Source organism: Populus nigra, chromosome 6, assembly GCF_951802175.1.
Source record: "Populus nigra chromosome 6, ddPopNigr1.1, whole genome shotgun sequence".
NCBI lineage: Eukaryota > Viridiplantae > Streptophyta > Magnoliopsida > Malpighiales > Salicaceae > Populus > Populus nigra.
Window position 1 is genome coordinate 14,069,565 of NC_084857.1, and position 12,927 is coordinate 14,082,491.

The 12,927-nt window shown below is 32.4% G+C and overlaps 2 protein-coding genes and 2 long non-coding RNA genes across 4 annotated transcripts; all 4 read right to left on the reverse strand.

Annotated features, from left to right (window-relative positions):
- Positions 1-292: 292 nt before the first annotated feature.
- On the reverse strand, positions 293-1,950 carry LOC133698058 (uncharacterized). The gene is made up of 2 exons (XR_009842990.1): positions 1,123-1,950; positions 293-1,038 (listed from the first exon to the last, which is right to left on the reverse strand). It is a non-coding gene; the product is annotated as an uncharacterized LOC133698058 (long non-coding RNA).
- Positions 1,951-2,803: 853 nt separating this feature from the next.
- On the reverse strand, positions 2,804-5,902 carry LOC133696075 (uncharacterized). Its single transcript, XR_009842603.1, has 2 exons — positions 5,718-5,902; positions 2,804-3,131 (listed from the first exon to the last, which is right to left on the reverse strand). It is a non-coding gene; the product is annotated as an uncharacterized LOC133696075 (long non-coding RNA).
- On the reverse strand, positions 3,992-5,724 carry LOC133696074 (pentatricopeptide repeat-containing protein At3g04130, mitochondrial-like). Its single transcript, XM_062118108.1, has one exon. It carries the CDS (start codon positions 5,657-5,659, stop codon positions 4,118-4,120), a length of 1,542 nt encoding a protein of 513 aa, XP_061974092.1. The 5' UTR covers positions 5,660-5,724; the 3' UTR covers positions 3,992-4,117.
- A 2,153-nt stretch (positions 5,903-8,055) lies between the features above and the next one.
- Positions 8,056-10,583, reverse strand: LOC133697808 (glyceraldehyde-3-phosphate dehydrogenase GAPC1, cytosolic). Its single transcript, XM_062120601.1, has 12 exons — positions 10,425-10,583; positions 10,270-10,302; positions 10,073-10,173; positions 9,871-9,986; positions 9,667-9,766; positions 9,405-9,551; positions 9,250-9,310; positions 9,052-9,149; positions 8,785-8,927; positions 8,614-8,697; positions 8,417-8,506; positions 8,056-8,305 (listed from the first exon to the last, which is right to left on the reverse strand). The coding sequence occupies exons 1-12, from the start codon at positions 10,426-10,428 to the stop codon at positions 8,257-8,259; spliced, it is 1,026 nt and encodes a 341-aa protein (XP_061976585.1). The 5' UTR covers positions 10,429-10,583; the 3' UTR covers positions 8,056-8,256.
- Between the last annotated feature and the right edge of the window lie 2,344 nt (positions 10,584-12,927).

Here is a 12,927-nt window from a genome sequence, read left to right on the forward strand (position 1 = left end):
ATCATAATAAAAATGAATGGCTAAATTTGACCATTTCTTATAATGGGTGTTGAAAATCCATGTTCAATTCATGATATTTTATTATGGAGATTTAAGAATATAATAATAGCTGCTTTTAAAAGTAATTTTTGTTTAGAAATAAATTAAAATAATATTTTTTTATATTTTAAAATTAAAGTAAAAAAATAATTAAAAAAAATCTTTAAAGGCTCACAAAGATCAGAAGATTTGGTTAGCTCATGGAATAATCCACTGGTCGTCAAATTTATTGTAAGAGCTGGAGCCAACAATGTGTCATGGGTAACAAACATGCTGATTGAGATTTTACTGTAGAGCAGGAGGTCCAGTGCACCCCAAAATGCATAAGAGAGCATTTGACGCTTTCAATTCAAGAAACTGGACTGTACAAAACTCACTAATCTCTACTTTAACCACAAGAAAATCAAAATTAATACAGTAGCCAGTCCAAATTTCGCTGTAGTAATCTCCCTAGTTATCACTAATGTTTCCCTTCTTCAAGCTTGTTACTAACCTCGATCACTTCTTAGGACTGCCGGCTCACCAAATCGAGCCTCGAAGTATTTAATAAATATTTTGCACCCTGTTGAACTTATCATGTGTCGTTTTATCAACCTCTCTAGAGTAAACCTTGTTGCTCAAGTGGTTGCATTTCTGCACGGAGTCCAGGTCATGAACTGGGCTCTTTATTAATTACTTTTAGTTCCTCCCTGTACAAATGGGAAGCTTTGCTCTGGGAGATTGATGCTTTAAAGTATAGAGAGCAAAAATGTAAAGTTCTTGCCTTGTAAAATACTCGAAAACTGGCCCATGTTGCCCATGGTTGGCTTCATGTTCTACGGGGACAATGCCCAATGGACAGCCTCATGGAAGCAAATGCCTGGGCCCATGCAGTCACTTCTTGGTTTTGTTTTACTTCTCACCACTTATCAGCAACATCGGATCACGAGATATGATTTTCTTATAATTCTTTAGGGTTATCTGAGTACACAGACAAGATTATGTGATGCTTCCTCCAACCTGCACCAAAAGTCAAACAAACTAATGAAGATACATAATAGAACGCAAGCACAGAAACAGTAAAGGTCCAGGTTTGCAATGTACCAAATCATTCGAAACTTCTGGATTCAAAGAGAGGAGACAAGCCATGTCAGCTGGGATCTTTATTAAAATGCTTAACCTCCAAACAAAAAAAAGCCACCGACCAGCCCGTTAATCAAAACGAAGGGTAAAACCACATTATGCAGAGGCGAGGTTGAATTTGTATCTTCACTCCTTCACTGCCCACAGTTTCAGGCAAAATCAGCAGTGGCCATTAGCATATTCTGTTTTCACGGGAAATCTTGCCTCTAACCCATTTTTCGTTACTCGGGGTATTCTCACCAAGAGCCAAAAAGACCTGAATCGTGATCAAAATCGGAGAATTCAAACTATGGGATCTAACTGACTAGTAATCATCACCTAGGCATCGCAACTTACTAGAACGCATAAACTAAGGTATTATAGAACTAAAACCAAAGGTGCCCAGAATATCAAACTTAAGAACTCTAACACCGCTGTAAATTAGTTTTTTTTAGTATGTGAATTTCAGGAAAATAAATTATTTTTTGATGTTTAGTAATGTAATGAAAAATAAATTGAAAAACATTTTCCAGTTTTGATTATGTCATAAAAAATAAGCTGGAAAATAACTTATTAATATTTTATTTTTCTCAAGTTTATTAAAATAATAAGGAACAAATCTTACAAATTAAAAATTTAAATGAGAATGAAATTGAAAAAAATATAATTTCTTAAATCATCTCAAATAAAATAAATAATGATCAAAATAATAGAGATCAAATCTAAAAAATAAAAAAAAATAAAAGATGAAGAAATTAAAATAATAATAATTAACATTTCATAAATTATTTCAAATAAAATAAGTAACAATAAAAAAATAAAAACCAAATTTGATAAATAAAAAATTTCAATAAAAAATGATAAGGAAAAAGCAAATAACAATTATAAAAATAAAGATCAAAGTTAATAAAAAAATTTAATTTTAAGAAATGAAGTTGAAAAATAAATATTCAAAACAATATATATATATATATATATATATATATATATATATATATAGCAATAAAAAGTTTAAGGACCAAATTTAATATAATCAACAAATAATATAACATTTTTAAATTTTTCACAACTTCTGAAAAGTGTTTTCCGCCTAATTTTTTCAGGAAAACACTTTTCTGGAAACCAAGCTAAATTTTCTTTTAACTGGAAAGTGTTTTTCGTTGACCAACTTTTCTAATAGTAATCAAACACAGAAAAGTTTAAAAAGTGATTCCTACAAAATAAATTCCGAAAAACAGAGTACTGCAGTCAATGGTAGTAATACAGCTGACTTTGCAGCTTTGCAGGGAATCAGTAAAAGTCACTTTCTTTCTCTCTTTTTGCTTTCATCACTAATCATTGTCACTATGCATTAACCTCACACAAGGGGTGGCCGCAAATGACCTAAAACACTCTTTAAATTTGAAGTAAATACCTTTCAAATCTGTACTATACTGCAATTATGCTTTCACAAAGTGTCTAAACATTCACAACAAATTGTTGAAACGAGTGTCTTTTTCAAGATAACTTAAAGTGCAGGGAGTGTCCATATGAATTTGGCAAAGTAAAAAAAACGTATGCGAAATAGAGCAATCTTAAGACAGCATGTTCATATCACATTCACTAGCACAATGCAAGGCTCGTATGCAAGGAGCTGAGAAGCAACTAAGAAATGACATACATATGATCATCTGCATCCTCTTGAATATTGCTTGGGGCAGGAAATATTGAATAAAAGAATTCAAATATCAAATCTGTTCCCTAAAACATCTCATTCTGAAAACAAGAAAACAAGAGCAGTATTTCTTCAAGTCTATCTTGCATTATTTTCAAATAAGCGCAAATAAGGAAAATTTCACACAAAAATACTTCAATTGGACAAAGATGCACTCATGATCGGTGAATGTAAGCATCTGCTAATAACAATCACAGAATTATGGCAGGTGCTTGTCCAAAACAGGGTTCGTTTGCATCACAGGACAAGCAGGTTGCCAGCTTCATAATGCTTCTTGCTGCAGAAAAAACAGGTTGCTAATCAAGTAGCTAATATGGCAAGGTAAGATCATTCCTTGTTTATCGTCAAGGACACAGGAATAAGGAATCACAGTGAAATTTTGCACATGGATTTATAGCCTTTAGGACCTCGGGAACCCCTCTTGCTCTAGACATTGCCACACTTGCAAGTGCCTTAATAAGTAATAACTGCAGCCAGCAACTTAATTGATTGATTCATGATCATTTATGTGAGAAAAAAAGTTCAATTATTTCACGAGGCTAATGACACCTAAAATTTTACAGTCTGCCCTTAAGTTGATTGTTTTATTTCGTTATTTGGAATAACATGGCATAAATGGAGAATATATTGTTTGCATCTGTTTCCATGAGATTTGAATTCAATGAATCATACAAATATAAAGACTTGAAGCACAGAGAGTAAGTGAAACATAGCAAGAGAAAAGAAGACAAATGCAATGGTGTTATGATTAGTTTCTAATGATACCTAGCAAAAATACAGTTGGGTTTTTAACAAGATATTGATCATAGTGAATTTGAACTGGTGTATCTAACGTATTTATCATACTATTTTCTTCATTATAGGACACAATAACTTATTTCACTAATGTGTTCATCTTTGGGGGGACTCATTTTCAATTTGCTATGAATCTCATGTCTCACTGTTTGATTTCATTCACTATCAGGAAAATGACCTTCACAATCGCGATCCAAACCTTGATTTGATTTGATTACCAATGACAGAAAATCCAATTGTAGACAGTACAAGTGCAAAACATGAACTCAACCTGCCAAACATTTGTTTTTTTTTATTATTAAAAAAATGAATAAAGTAGTGAGAAATCATATATGCCCAAAATGACCAAAAACAGCACCACTGTGCCAAAATGCCATGTATTAGTATACCACATGCTATGGGAGACAAATAAGTTTAAGAAAAAGAGAAAATTAGAATAAGTTCACCAGGGAAGCTTGCGCCTTGCATTTATAATTTTTTCATGAAATCTTCAATTTTCTCAGCAGTATCATGCATACTCTTCAGTTTGACCTCCTCCAAAAGCATATGACATGTTTGATATTTCGGTACTATATCTTTACTGATCATTTCCTCAAACAGATGGTAAGCCCACTCGCATTTGTTTGCTCTGCAGAGGACATGAATTAGAAGAGCATAGGCTGATCTATCAAGACTTAGTTGATGCTTTTTCACCATGTCATCCAATAATTGACTCAACAAATTCATGTCTCCAGTTCTAAGGCATGACTTAAGCAATGGGTAGAATGTCTGACCATCAAGTTTGAAAGGTGCCGACGTTTCCATCTCCCTCAGAAGACTAAGGGCCTTTGATACATGACCATGATGACAGAGCATAGCAATCATGGAATTATAAGTAGATGTATCACGGGAGACCCCGGCATTTGGCATCTCCTTCTCAAAAACATCAACAGCCTCATGAAATCGGCCAGCTCTCCCTAATATATAAATTAAAGAATTGAAAAAAGGTGTATCAGGTTTACATCCGGCTGACTTCATTCTCTGAGTTAGTTGTAAAGCCTCCTCGGTATTCTGTGACTTGGCCAGAAAAACAATGATGGTGGTGTAAGTAACAACATTTGGTGGGCACCCTTGCGCTTCCATTTCATCAAGGAGCTCATAGACCTTAGAAAAATTGTGCTGGCGGCAATAGAAAAGGATGACGGTAGAGTAGCTGATTACACAAGGTCGAAAAGCATGCCCTTTCATCTCTTGGAGAGTCCAGTGTGCTTCATCAACTAGATTGGCTTTACACCAACCATGAATAAAAATGTTAAATGTGTGAGCATTAGGCAAAATGTGTGATTTAAGCTCCAAGAAGATAGCGCGGGCCTGCTCAACTTTGCCCTCCTTGCAAAGCGTGTCGAGCAACAAGTTCATAGACTCCGTATTCTTCTCCAAACCAAATGTTCCTAATTCGTCAAACATCCTCGCAGCATCTTCCCATTTTCCTGCCCCTGAAAACCTTCTCATAGCCTTACCCACAGTGTTAAGTGTAACTAGATGATTTCGATTCATTTCCTCTAATAACTCCCTCATTTGATCCATTTGTTTCATTTTCCCCAGAATGTCCACCATCATATCATATGCCTCAGGTCTATGTTTGTAGCCAGGGCGTAATCCAGCCCATCTAAAAACACCCAAAGCAGATTTCCAATCATCCTTAAAGCGGAGGAGCAATTTGTCAACAAGATCATCAGAAACCTCAATGTCATCGCACACTTGTTCGTGCGCCAAAGACAGAAGAATCTCATCGGGACTGCTTCCTACACGAGCTTTGGCAGCGACTAAGTTAACAGTCGACTGATTTCTAGAGTCTAGACAGTAATCTTGGTAATCAAATACAGTCGTGCTTGTAAGCACGGAAGGTAATTGAGGAGGAGAAACGCACGAAGAAGAAGAAGATGAGACAGCGAGAGAGCAATAATCAGCACGACTAAAAACTACACGGGCGTTTCTAAGACAGCTTCTTAGTACTTGTACCCTGTTCATTGGTCTTGATTTTTAATAAAATTACGACCACTAAAAACAAGTAGAAGAGAATGGGTACCCGAAAAAATGAAGAGCTGAACCTCTAGCAACACCTGAGCTAGCTTCTGCAGGGAAACTCCGGCGCTGGTCTGTGGTGTTAGATGATGATGCTATTCGGCTGCAATTTTACCTTCGGCGAGCAAGAGCGTGGGGTTTCAGAAGCAAAAAAGACCCCCAGCAATTTCCGAGTAGGGTTGGGCTGACTGGAGCCTTGTTATGATTTGATTTGGGCCCGGCTCATTATTATTGTGCGTGGGAGATTTTTTATTTTTAAAAATGTTTGTTTTTATATTATAAAAGTATTTTTAAAAAGGTTTGAAATTGTTTTTATTTTTTATTTTGAATTAATTATTTTTAATAATTTTATATTATTTTGATGTGCTGGTGTTAAAAATAAATTTTTAAAAATAAAAATATTTATTATTTTGATATATTTTTAATTTAAAATATTTTATAAAATAACTGTTATTATAATATTAAACGGATTCTTAAAACATAAATTAAAATTTTAAATTTAACCAAATTATAGGATAAATTTTGTCATTGTATTATTACCAATTTTGTAATAGGTCCTTTGATTTGAATAAACATGAATCATGCAGGCGAATTTTATTGTTTAAGTTTGAATTAGCTGTTGATTTACCTCCTTTGAAGTTTTATTGCTTTTAATTTTCTTCTTCTTAGGGTAGCACTGGGATTTATTTTTTTATTTTCTTAACCAATTTGGTTGGATTTAATATGGAGACTTGAAAAAAAAAATCAGCTATTTAACTAATTGAGAAAACAAAATAAGTAATTGAATAAATTCAAAAAAAGAAAGGATTGATTTACCAAATTAAAAACACAAGTAGAAAAGAATAATGAGGTAAAAAACAAAATTAATCATATAGTAGGTCACCTTGTGATAAGAAATTGAGATCAAAGGATTTGCTCTCCTTATAATTTCATGTTTGAGTTATGTGATTGCTAATATGATGACCACTGAAAGTTTACATGTTTGTTAACTTCAGGATATGTGAGATTAATCAAGGTGACGCCAGTTAACCCGGACATTTATGTTAATAAAAAAATTAATAAGATAAAATTAGAGCGGATAAAATTCTCGTGAGAGAGAGTAATTAAATCGTAAGTAATTCTTTTAATTAAAAAAAAGGTTAAGAAAACTATGTATTTTTTTTATATATATAATTTAAAATTAACCTTTAAAAGCTATATATCAAAATTATTGTTGCATATAGAGAGCCATGACATTCAGTTCAATTTTAGAGTGTTTGGAGGAGACTTGTGTCTTTTTTTTTTAATAAAAAACATGTTTTTATAATTTTTAAAAATATAATTGAGTGTGGTTTATTCTTAAAATATATTATATCTTTCCAAAAAAAAATTACAACACTTCCAAACCAAACACCCTCGCTGTTTGAAGTTTGAGATCGTGTGATTGCGTTGTCTGCCGGCAATTTGAAACAAGTAAACAGTACATGAGACAAAACGACGCAAGAGCATCATTAAAGAGATGTTTGTAAATTTAAAAATATATTAAAATTAAATTAAATATTAATTATAATTCAAAATTAAATTTTAATAAAAAACATGATCATTATAACATTTCTAGAAAACATAAATTTCTAAGTGAAAACTATTTCGAAAACATGTTTGAAATGAATTTTCTAAAAAAATAATTTTTATATTTTTAAATTGTTAATATTATAATATAAAAATAATATTTTTAAATTGTTTTTTAGTATATTTCCAAATCAGTGTTTATATTTGAATAGATTTTAAAAATACATTTCATTTAATGAATTTATTTTATTTTTAATTTTTTTAATGAATTTAGTATGTTTAATATCAAAATAAAATAAAAATTTATTTTAATATATTTTAAAATTCAAATTATTTTTTAAAATCAGTACTCAATACAATTTCAAAGATCCTAATGTTACAAGATCTGCATGAATTGTGGCTACTTGTATATATATATATATATATATATATGAAAATTATTTAAAAATATATCAATTTAATACATGAATTTTTGTTTTGAAAAAAAAACTAAAAAGCAAATTGAATAGGGGTAGAAATGCAACTCTATCTAAACCCTAAACCCAATGCCAGCCGGTTCTCCCATAAATGTATTGAGATGCATCAAAATTTATAGCTATGCCAAACTATAGAATTAATTCAACACAAATTGAGATCAACTTGTTATTCAACATTTATTTTGAACTAGGAAATAAACAAAAATAAAACAAAAATTGACCTCCTTTTGCATACTTCTCTTCTTATCATGATCGAAGCATCCCCAGGATGAGAAAGCAAACCAGTGGTCGAGGAGAGAGAGCGGGAAATATAAAGGATAAACAGGAAAACAAACCGTCTGATTTTTTGTATTTAAACAGATAAAACTGTGGTAAATCCCTAGCTTAATATCCAAAACAAAAATCAGAGTCAATTGTTTATTTTAAATTCCAAACTTCGCACATCATCTAAGGCCTTGTACTCATAAACCACAAAATCGAAAGAAAAGTGCCTCAACTCATCATCTCCATGCTTCAGCTTCAAGCTTGAGTCTTGGCCATGTGAGCTATCAAGTCAATCACGCGTGAACTGCAAAAATGGGAATCATGTATCAGCTGCACATCCTTCAAACCTTTTGGAGGAGACAATTGCAAAGGTACCATGAATGCTATAAATCGGGAAAGGAAGGGAGAAATGTACCTGTAGCCCCATTCATTGTCATACCAAGAGACAAGTTTGACGAAGTTATCGTTCAAAGCAATTCCAGCCTTGGCATCGAATATGCTTGACCTGCATAAAGCACAACCATTAGAGGCAATACAAAGAAGGCACATATGTATTCAGGCCAGCACAATCCACATGGTCTACGAAGACAACATCACAGCCTTTTCCTTTACCTGCTGTCACCAATGAAGTCAGTAGACACCACATCCTCTTCAACGTAACCCAGAATACCCTTGAGTTTATTCTCAGACTCCTCCCTGGAGATCATCAAGGTAAACAAATAAAATCAGAATATAAATAAGCTAGAAGATTCTGACTAGAAGATCATTCTAACAAGCACTTACTTGATAGCAGATTTGATAGCCTCGTATGTTGCCTTCTTCTCAAGCCTGACAGTGAGGTCAACAACAGAGACATCCACAGTAGGAACACGGAAGGACATTCCAGTCAATTTTCCATTAAGTGCCGGCAGAACCTTTCCAACAGCCTATGAGATTTGACAAAGAACGAAGAAGAATAAGGTCCGGCCGTAGGTGCATAAACATAGCAATAAACTATAAACAAACAATGATGCTACCCCCCCCCCCTCTCAACCCCAAAAAAATGCATACCTTGGCAGCCCCAGTGCTGCTAGGAATGATATTGAAGGAAGCAGCCCTTCCACCTCTCCAGTCCTTCATTGATGGACCATCAACAGTTTTCTGAGTGGCTGAATAACATGGATACAGAGCATCAGAGGACTAACTTTCAAACCCAAATGCAAAGAAAGCAACAAGATAAATAAGGATATAACATGAAGCTAAGCTCACCAGTAATCGCGTGAACTGTAGTCATAAGACCCTCAACAATTCCAAACCTGTCATGGATAACCTGTAAATCAAGGGGCAAAGATGATGATTAGTAAATAAATAATCCGCCCATTACCTCCATTTAGTTAAAAGATCTCATCGAAATAGATAGATACCTTGGCCAAGGGGGCAAGACAGTTTGTAGTGCAGCTAGCATTGGAAACAATGTCAAGATCTGGAGTGTATTGCTTCTCATTTACACCCACAACAAACATAGGTGCATCTTTGCTTGGGGCGGAGATAACAACCTTCTTGGCACCACCCTGAACCAACAAATTATTTATTTATTACGTAAAAAAAACACTATAATCAAAAATCAGATTATAATTCAATACATTCTCGATGAATTTTTGTTAAATTAATGCCAAGAAAAGCAACCTTCAAGTGAGCAGCAGCCTTTTCCTTGTCTGTGAAAACTCCAGTGGACTCAACGACAAACTCAGCACCGGCTTGAGCCCATGGGATCTCCTCTGGGTTCCTACCAAGAATCAGAAAGAAATAAGAATAAACATAAAAAAATCCCGGTAAAATAACAGCAAGATACACAAATTTTTCTATTAATATCTACAGTGTTTTTTTTACCTGATGCCAAAAACAGCGACAGCCTTCTCTCCAAAGAGAAGGGTCTTCTCGTCCTTAACCTTGAGCTCACTGTGCTTCCAGCGACCGTGAACTGTATCATATTTGAACATATATGTCTGCAGACCCCCCAAAAAAAAATCATCAACAACAATAGAAAAACGAAAACAGCAGCAAAAATAAAAATAAATAAATAAATAGTTACCATGTAGTCAGTAGTGATAAAAGGATCGTTAATAGCAACAAGTTCCACGTCATCTCTTTGAAGAGCAACTCTAGCAACCAAACGACCGATCCTTCCAAATCCTATGAACATTTTATTTTATTTAACGTTAATAAATGAATGTTTTGTTCCTTTTACCAGCAATTAAAAAAAAACATGTTTGAGATCAGGAAAATTACCGTTGATACCGATCTTAATCTTCTTATCACATGCTGTTAATTAAACAAAAATAAGAAAAACGAAATCAGATCAGATGAAAATGAAAACTAAAACTAAAACGACGTTAAAATCAAACGAAAACAGTGTAACGAAGGGATATTTTTATAATCATTACCCATTGTTGTTGATAGTAACGGGACACAGAGGAGAGATTTAGAATTAAGAGGGGAGATTTGAGGGATAAGCTTAAACAGATAGTTTTAGTGAGGAGAGTGGCTGCTAATTGAGGGTCATATAAAGGAAGAGTAGGTGCGTGGTGAGGGAGTTAGGTCACGTGAGCGGTTTTTTTTTCTTGGGCAAAACGAAAGAAACAATTAGCTTGGTTTTAAGCCGCTGATTGGAATTTTGAAAAGCCCTTGTATTAGCCGCTGATTTTAAAAAGGAAATTCACGCGATTTTGTGGCATCTGGAGTCAGTCTTGGGTGGTTGTTTATCTATGAGGGAGAGGCGTAAGAGGAAGGTATAGCGCACTTTCCTTAATGAGCGTGGGAGTCTTAATGTTCTGGAAGTGGGAATATTCGGAGTTATGTCCGATGGGCTCAAAGTTGTTGGGCCCAGCAACGGAAGGTTCTTGTCGTGGACTGGTTGCATGAGCTCTCTGCTGACATCAGCAGCCTGCTAGGTCAAGCCTGAATTTGCTGCCACACAAGTTTCACGGTTTTCCGGTTGCTAGAAACTTCAAAGAGTAGATCTCAAAAATACCCACCTTTCGATTTTATTGTCAAAGATTTTTTTTTATTTTTTTTAAATTAAAAGAGTATAATTAAGAACTTTTATATGAATTTTTTAAAACTTTTATATTTTTTTTACCAAAATTATACTTTTTAAAACAGAAACAACATTATTTTAAATAATAATAATAATAATAATTCTTGTTGGATGATTTTAACAGAAGTCATTGACGAGGAATTAAAACAGTTTTAACTTGAAATTAATATAAGAAATAACTTAATTATAAAATCAAGTTAGTATTAGTGTCTAAATTTTTTTATATATAAAAACATGAAAGATCTATAGAGTGAAAGTTACCGTGACTTATACCAATTTAATGAAAGTATTAGTGTCTAGATTTGATTTGTTTTTGTATTTTAAAAATATTTTTTAAAAAAATATTTTTTTTATTTTAAATTAATATTTTTTTAGTGTTTTCAAACTATTTTGATGTGTTGATATTAAAATAATTTTTAAAAAATAAAAAAATATTATTTTAATATATTTTCAAATAAAATTTTCGTTCTCAAACTAGCATGACAGAGATCCTAACAGAAGAAGATAATTATAATTCTTTTAAACATTTGTGAATAATTGATTGATTAAGAAATTGTTTATTGGTCAAACCTATATATATATATATATATATATATATATATATATATATATATATATATATATATATATATATATATATATATAACTCGGGTTATATTCAATTTGGGCCATGGCATGCTCACAAAGATTCTTGGCAACAGGTCAGCCAGCGTTCTGAGCAGAAACCCAACGTAATGCAAGTGGCAAAACCAATGTACCTTAAGAACTCCTGTATTTTATTATCATGAGATGGCATGCGCGCATGTTGCCATGAATTTATAAACATAAATATATTTAATAATGTTATAATTATAAATCAATATTAATATTATATAAATAATAAAAATTAAAAGTACGATAGAGTTAATATTTTATGATGGAAAAAAAGTTGTATCGGTAATCAAAAATTTATAGACTTAATAAAATGATTTGTAGCAATTCACAATGTTTTGGGAGGAAAGATACAGTGTTTTCGCCACATGATTTAGATTTTCTATTAATAAAAAGCAAAAAGAATTATAAAGCTAAATTCTCTACCAACTTAATATTAAAAAAAAAACCACAAAGATAATTTTGGAAGGAAAAATACCTATGAAAAAAAAACATTGTAGCAATTGATAATGTTTTGTGAGGAAAACTACAATACTTTCCTCAATAAAGTAAAATAAAAAACCATTTAGAGAAATACTGTAGCAATCCATAGTATTATGTAAGAAAAGCTGCAACGCTTTCCCCATATGATTTAGCTTCATTGTAATTATAATTCTTAGCCAACTCAATATTAAAAAAAAATCAACAAAAATAATTTTAGAAAAAATCATAAAAAATCATATGGGAAAAACATGACAATAATTCACAGTGTTTTAAAGAAAAAAAATTACAAAGTTAAATTTTTAATCAGCTCAATATTAAAAAAATCAAATTGACAGAGACAATTTAAAAAAAAAACAACAAAAAAAGGGAAAATCATGTTGAAAACACTCTAGCAATTCACAGTGTTTTATGATGAAAGCTATAGTGCTTCCCCACATGATTTAGCCTTATTTGTAATGACTTATAATTGTAATTCTCAACAATGTTTTGCGAGGAAAGCTATAGTGCTTTCCCTACATAATTAAGTTTTATTACAAAGTTAAATTCTAACCAGCTCAATATTAAAAAAAAAATTGACGAAGATAATCTTGGAAAAAAATATTACAAAAAAAAACACACAAAAGAAACTGGAAAAAATCATGCGATGAAAAACTGTGTCAATCTATAGTGTTTTGTTAGGAAAAACTTGTATTTACTTGTAATTACAATTCTTAACC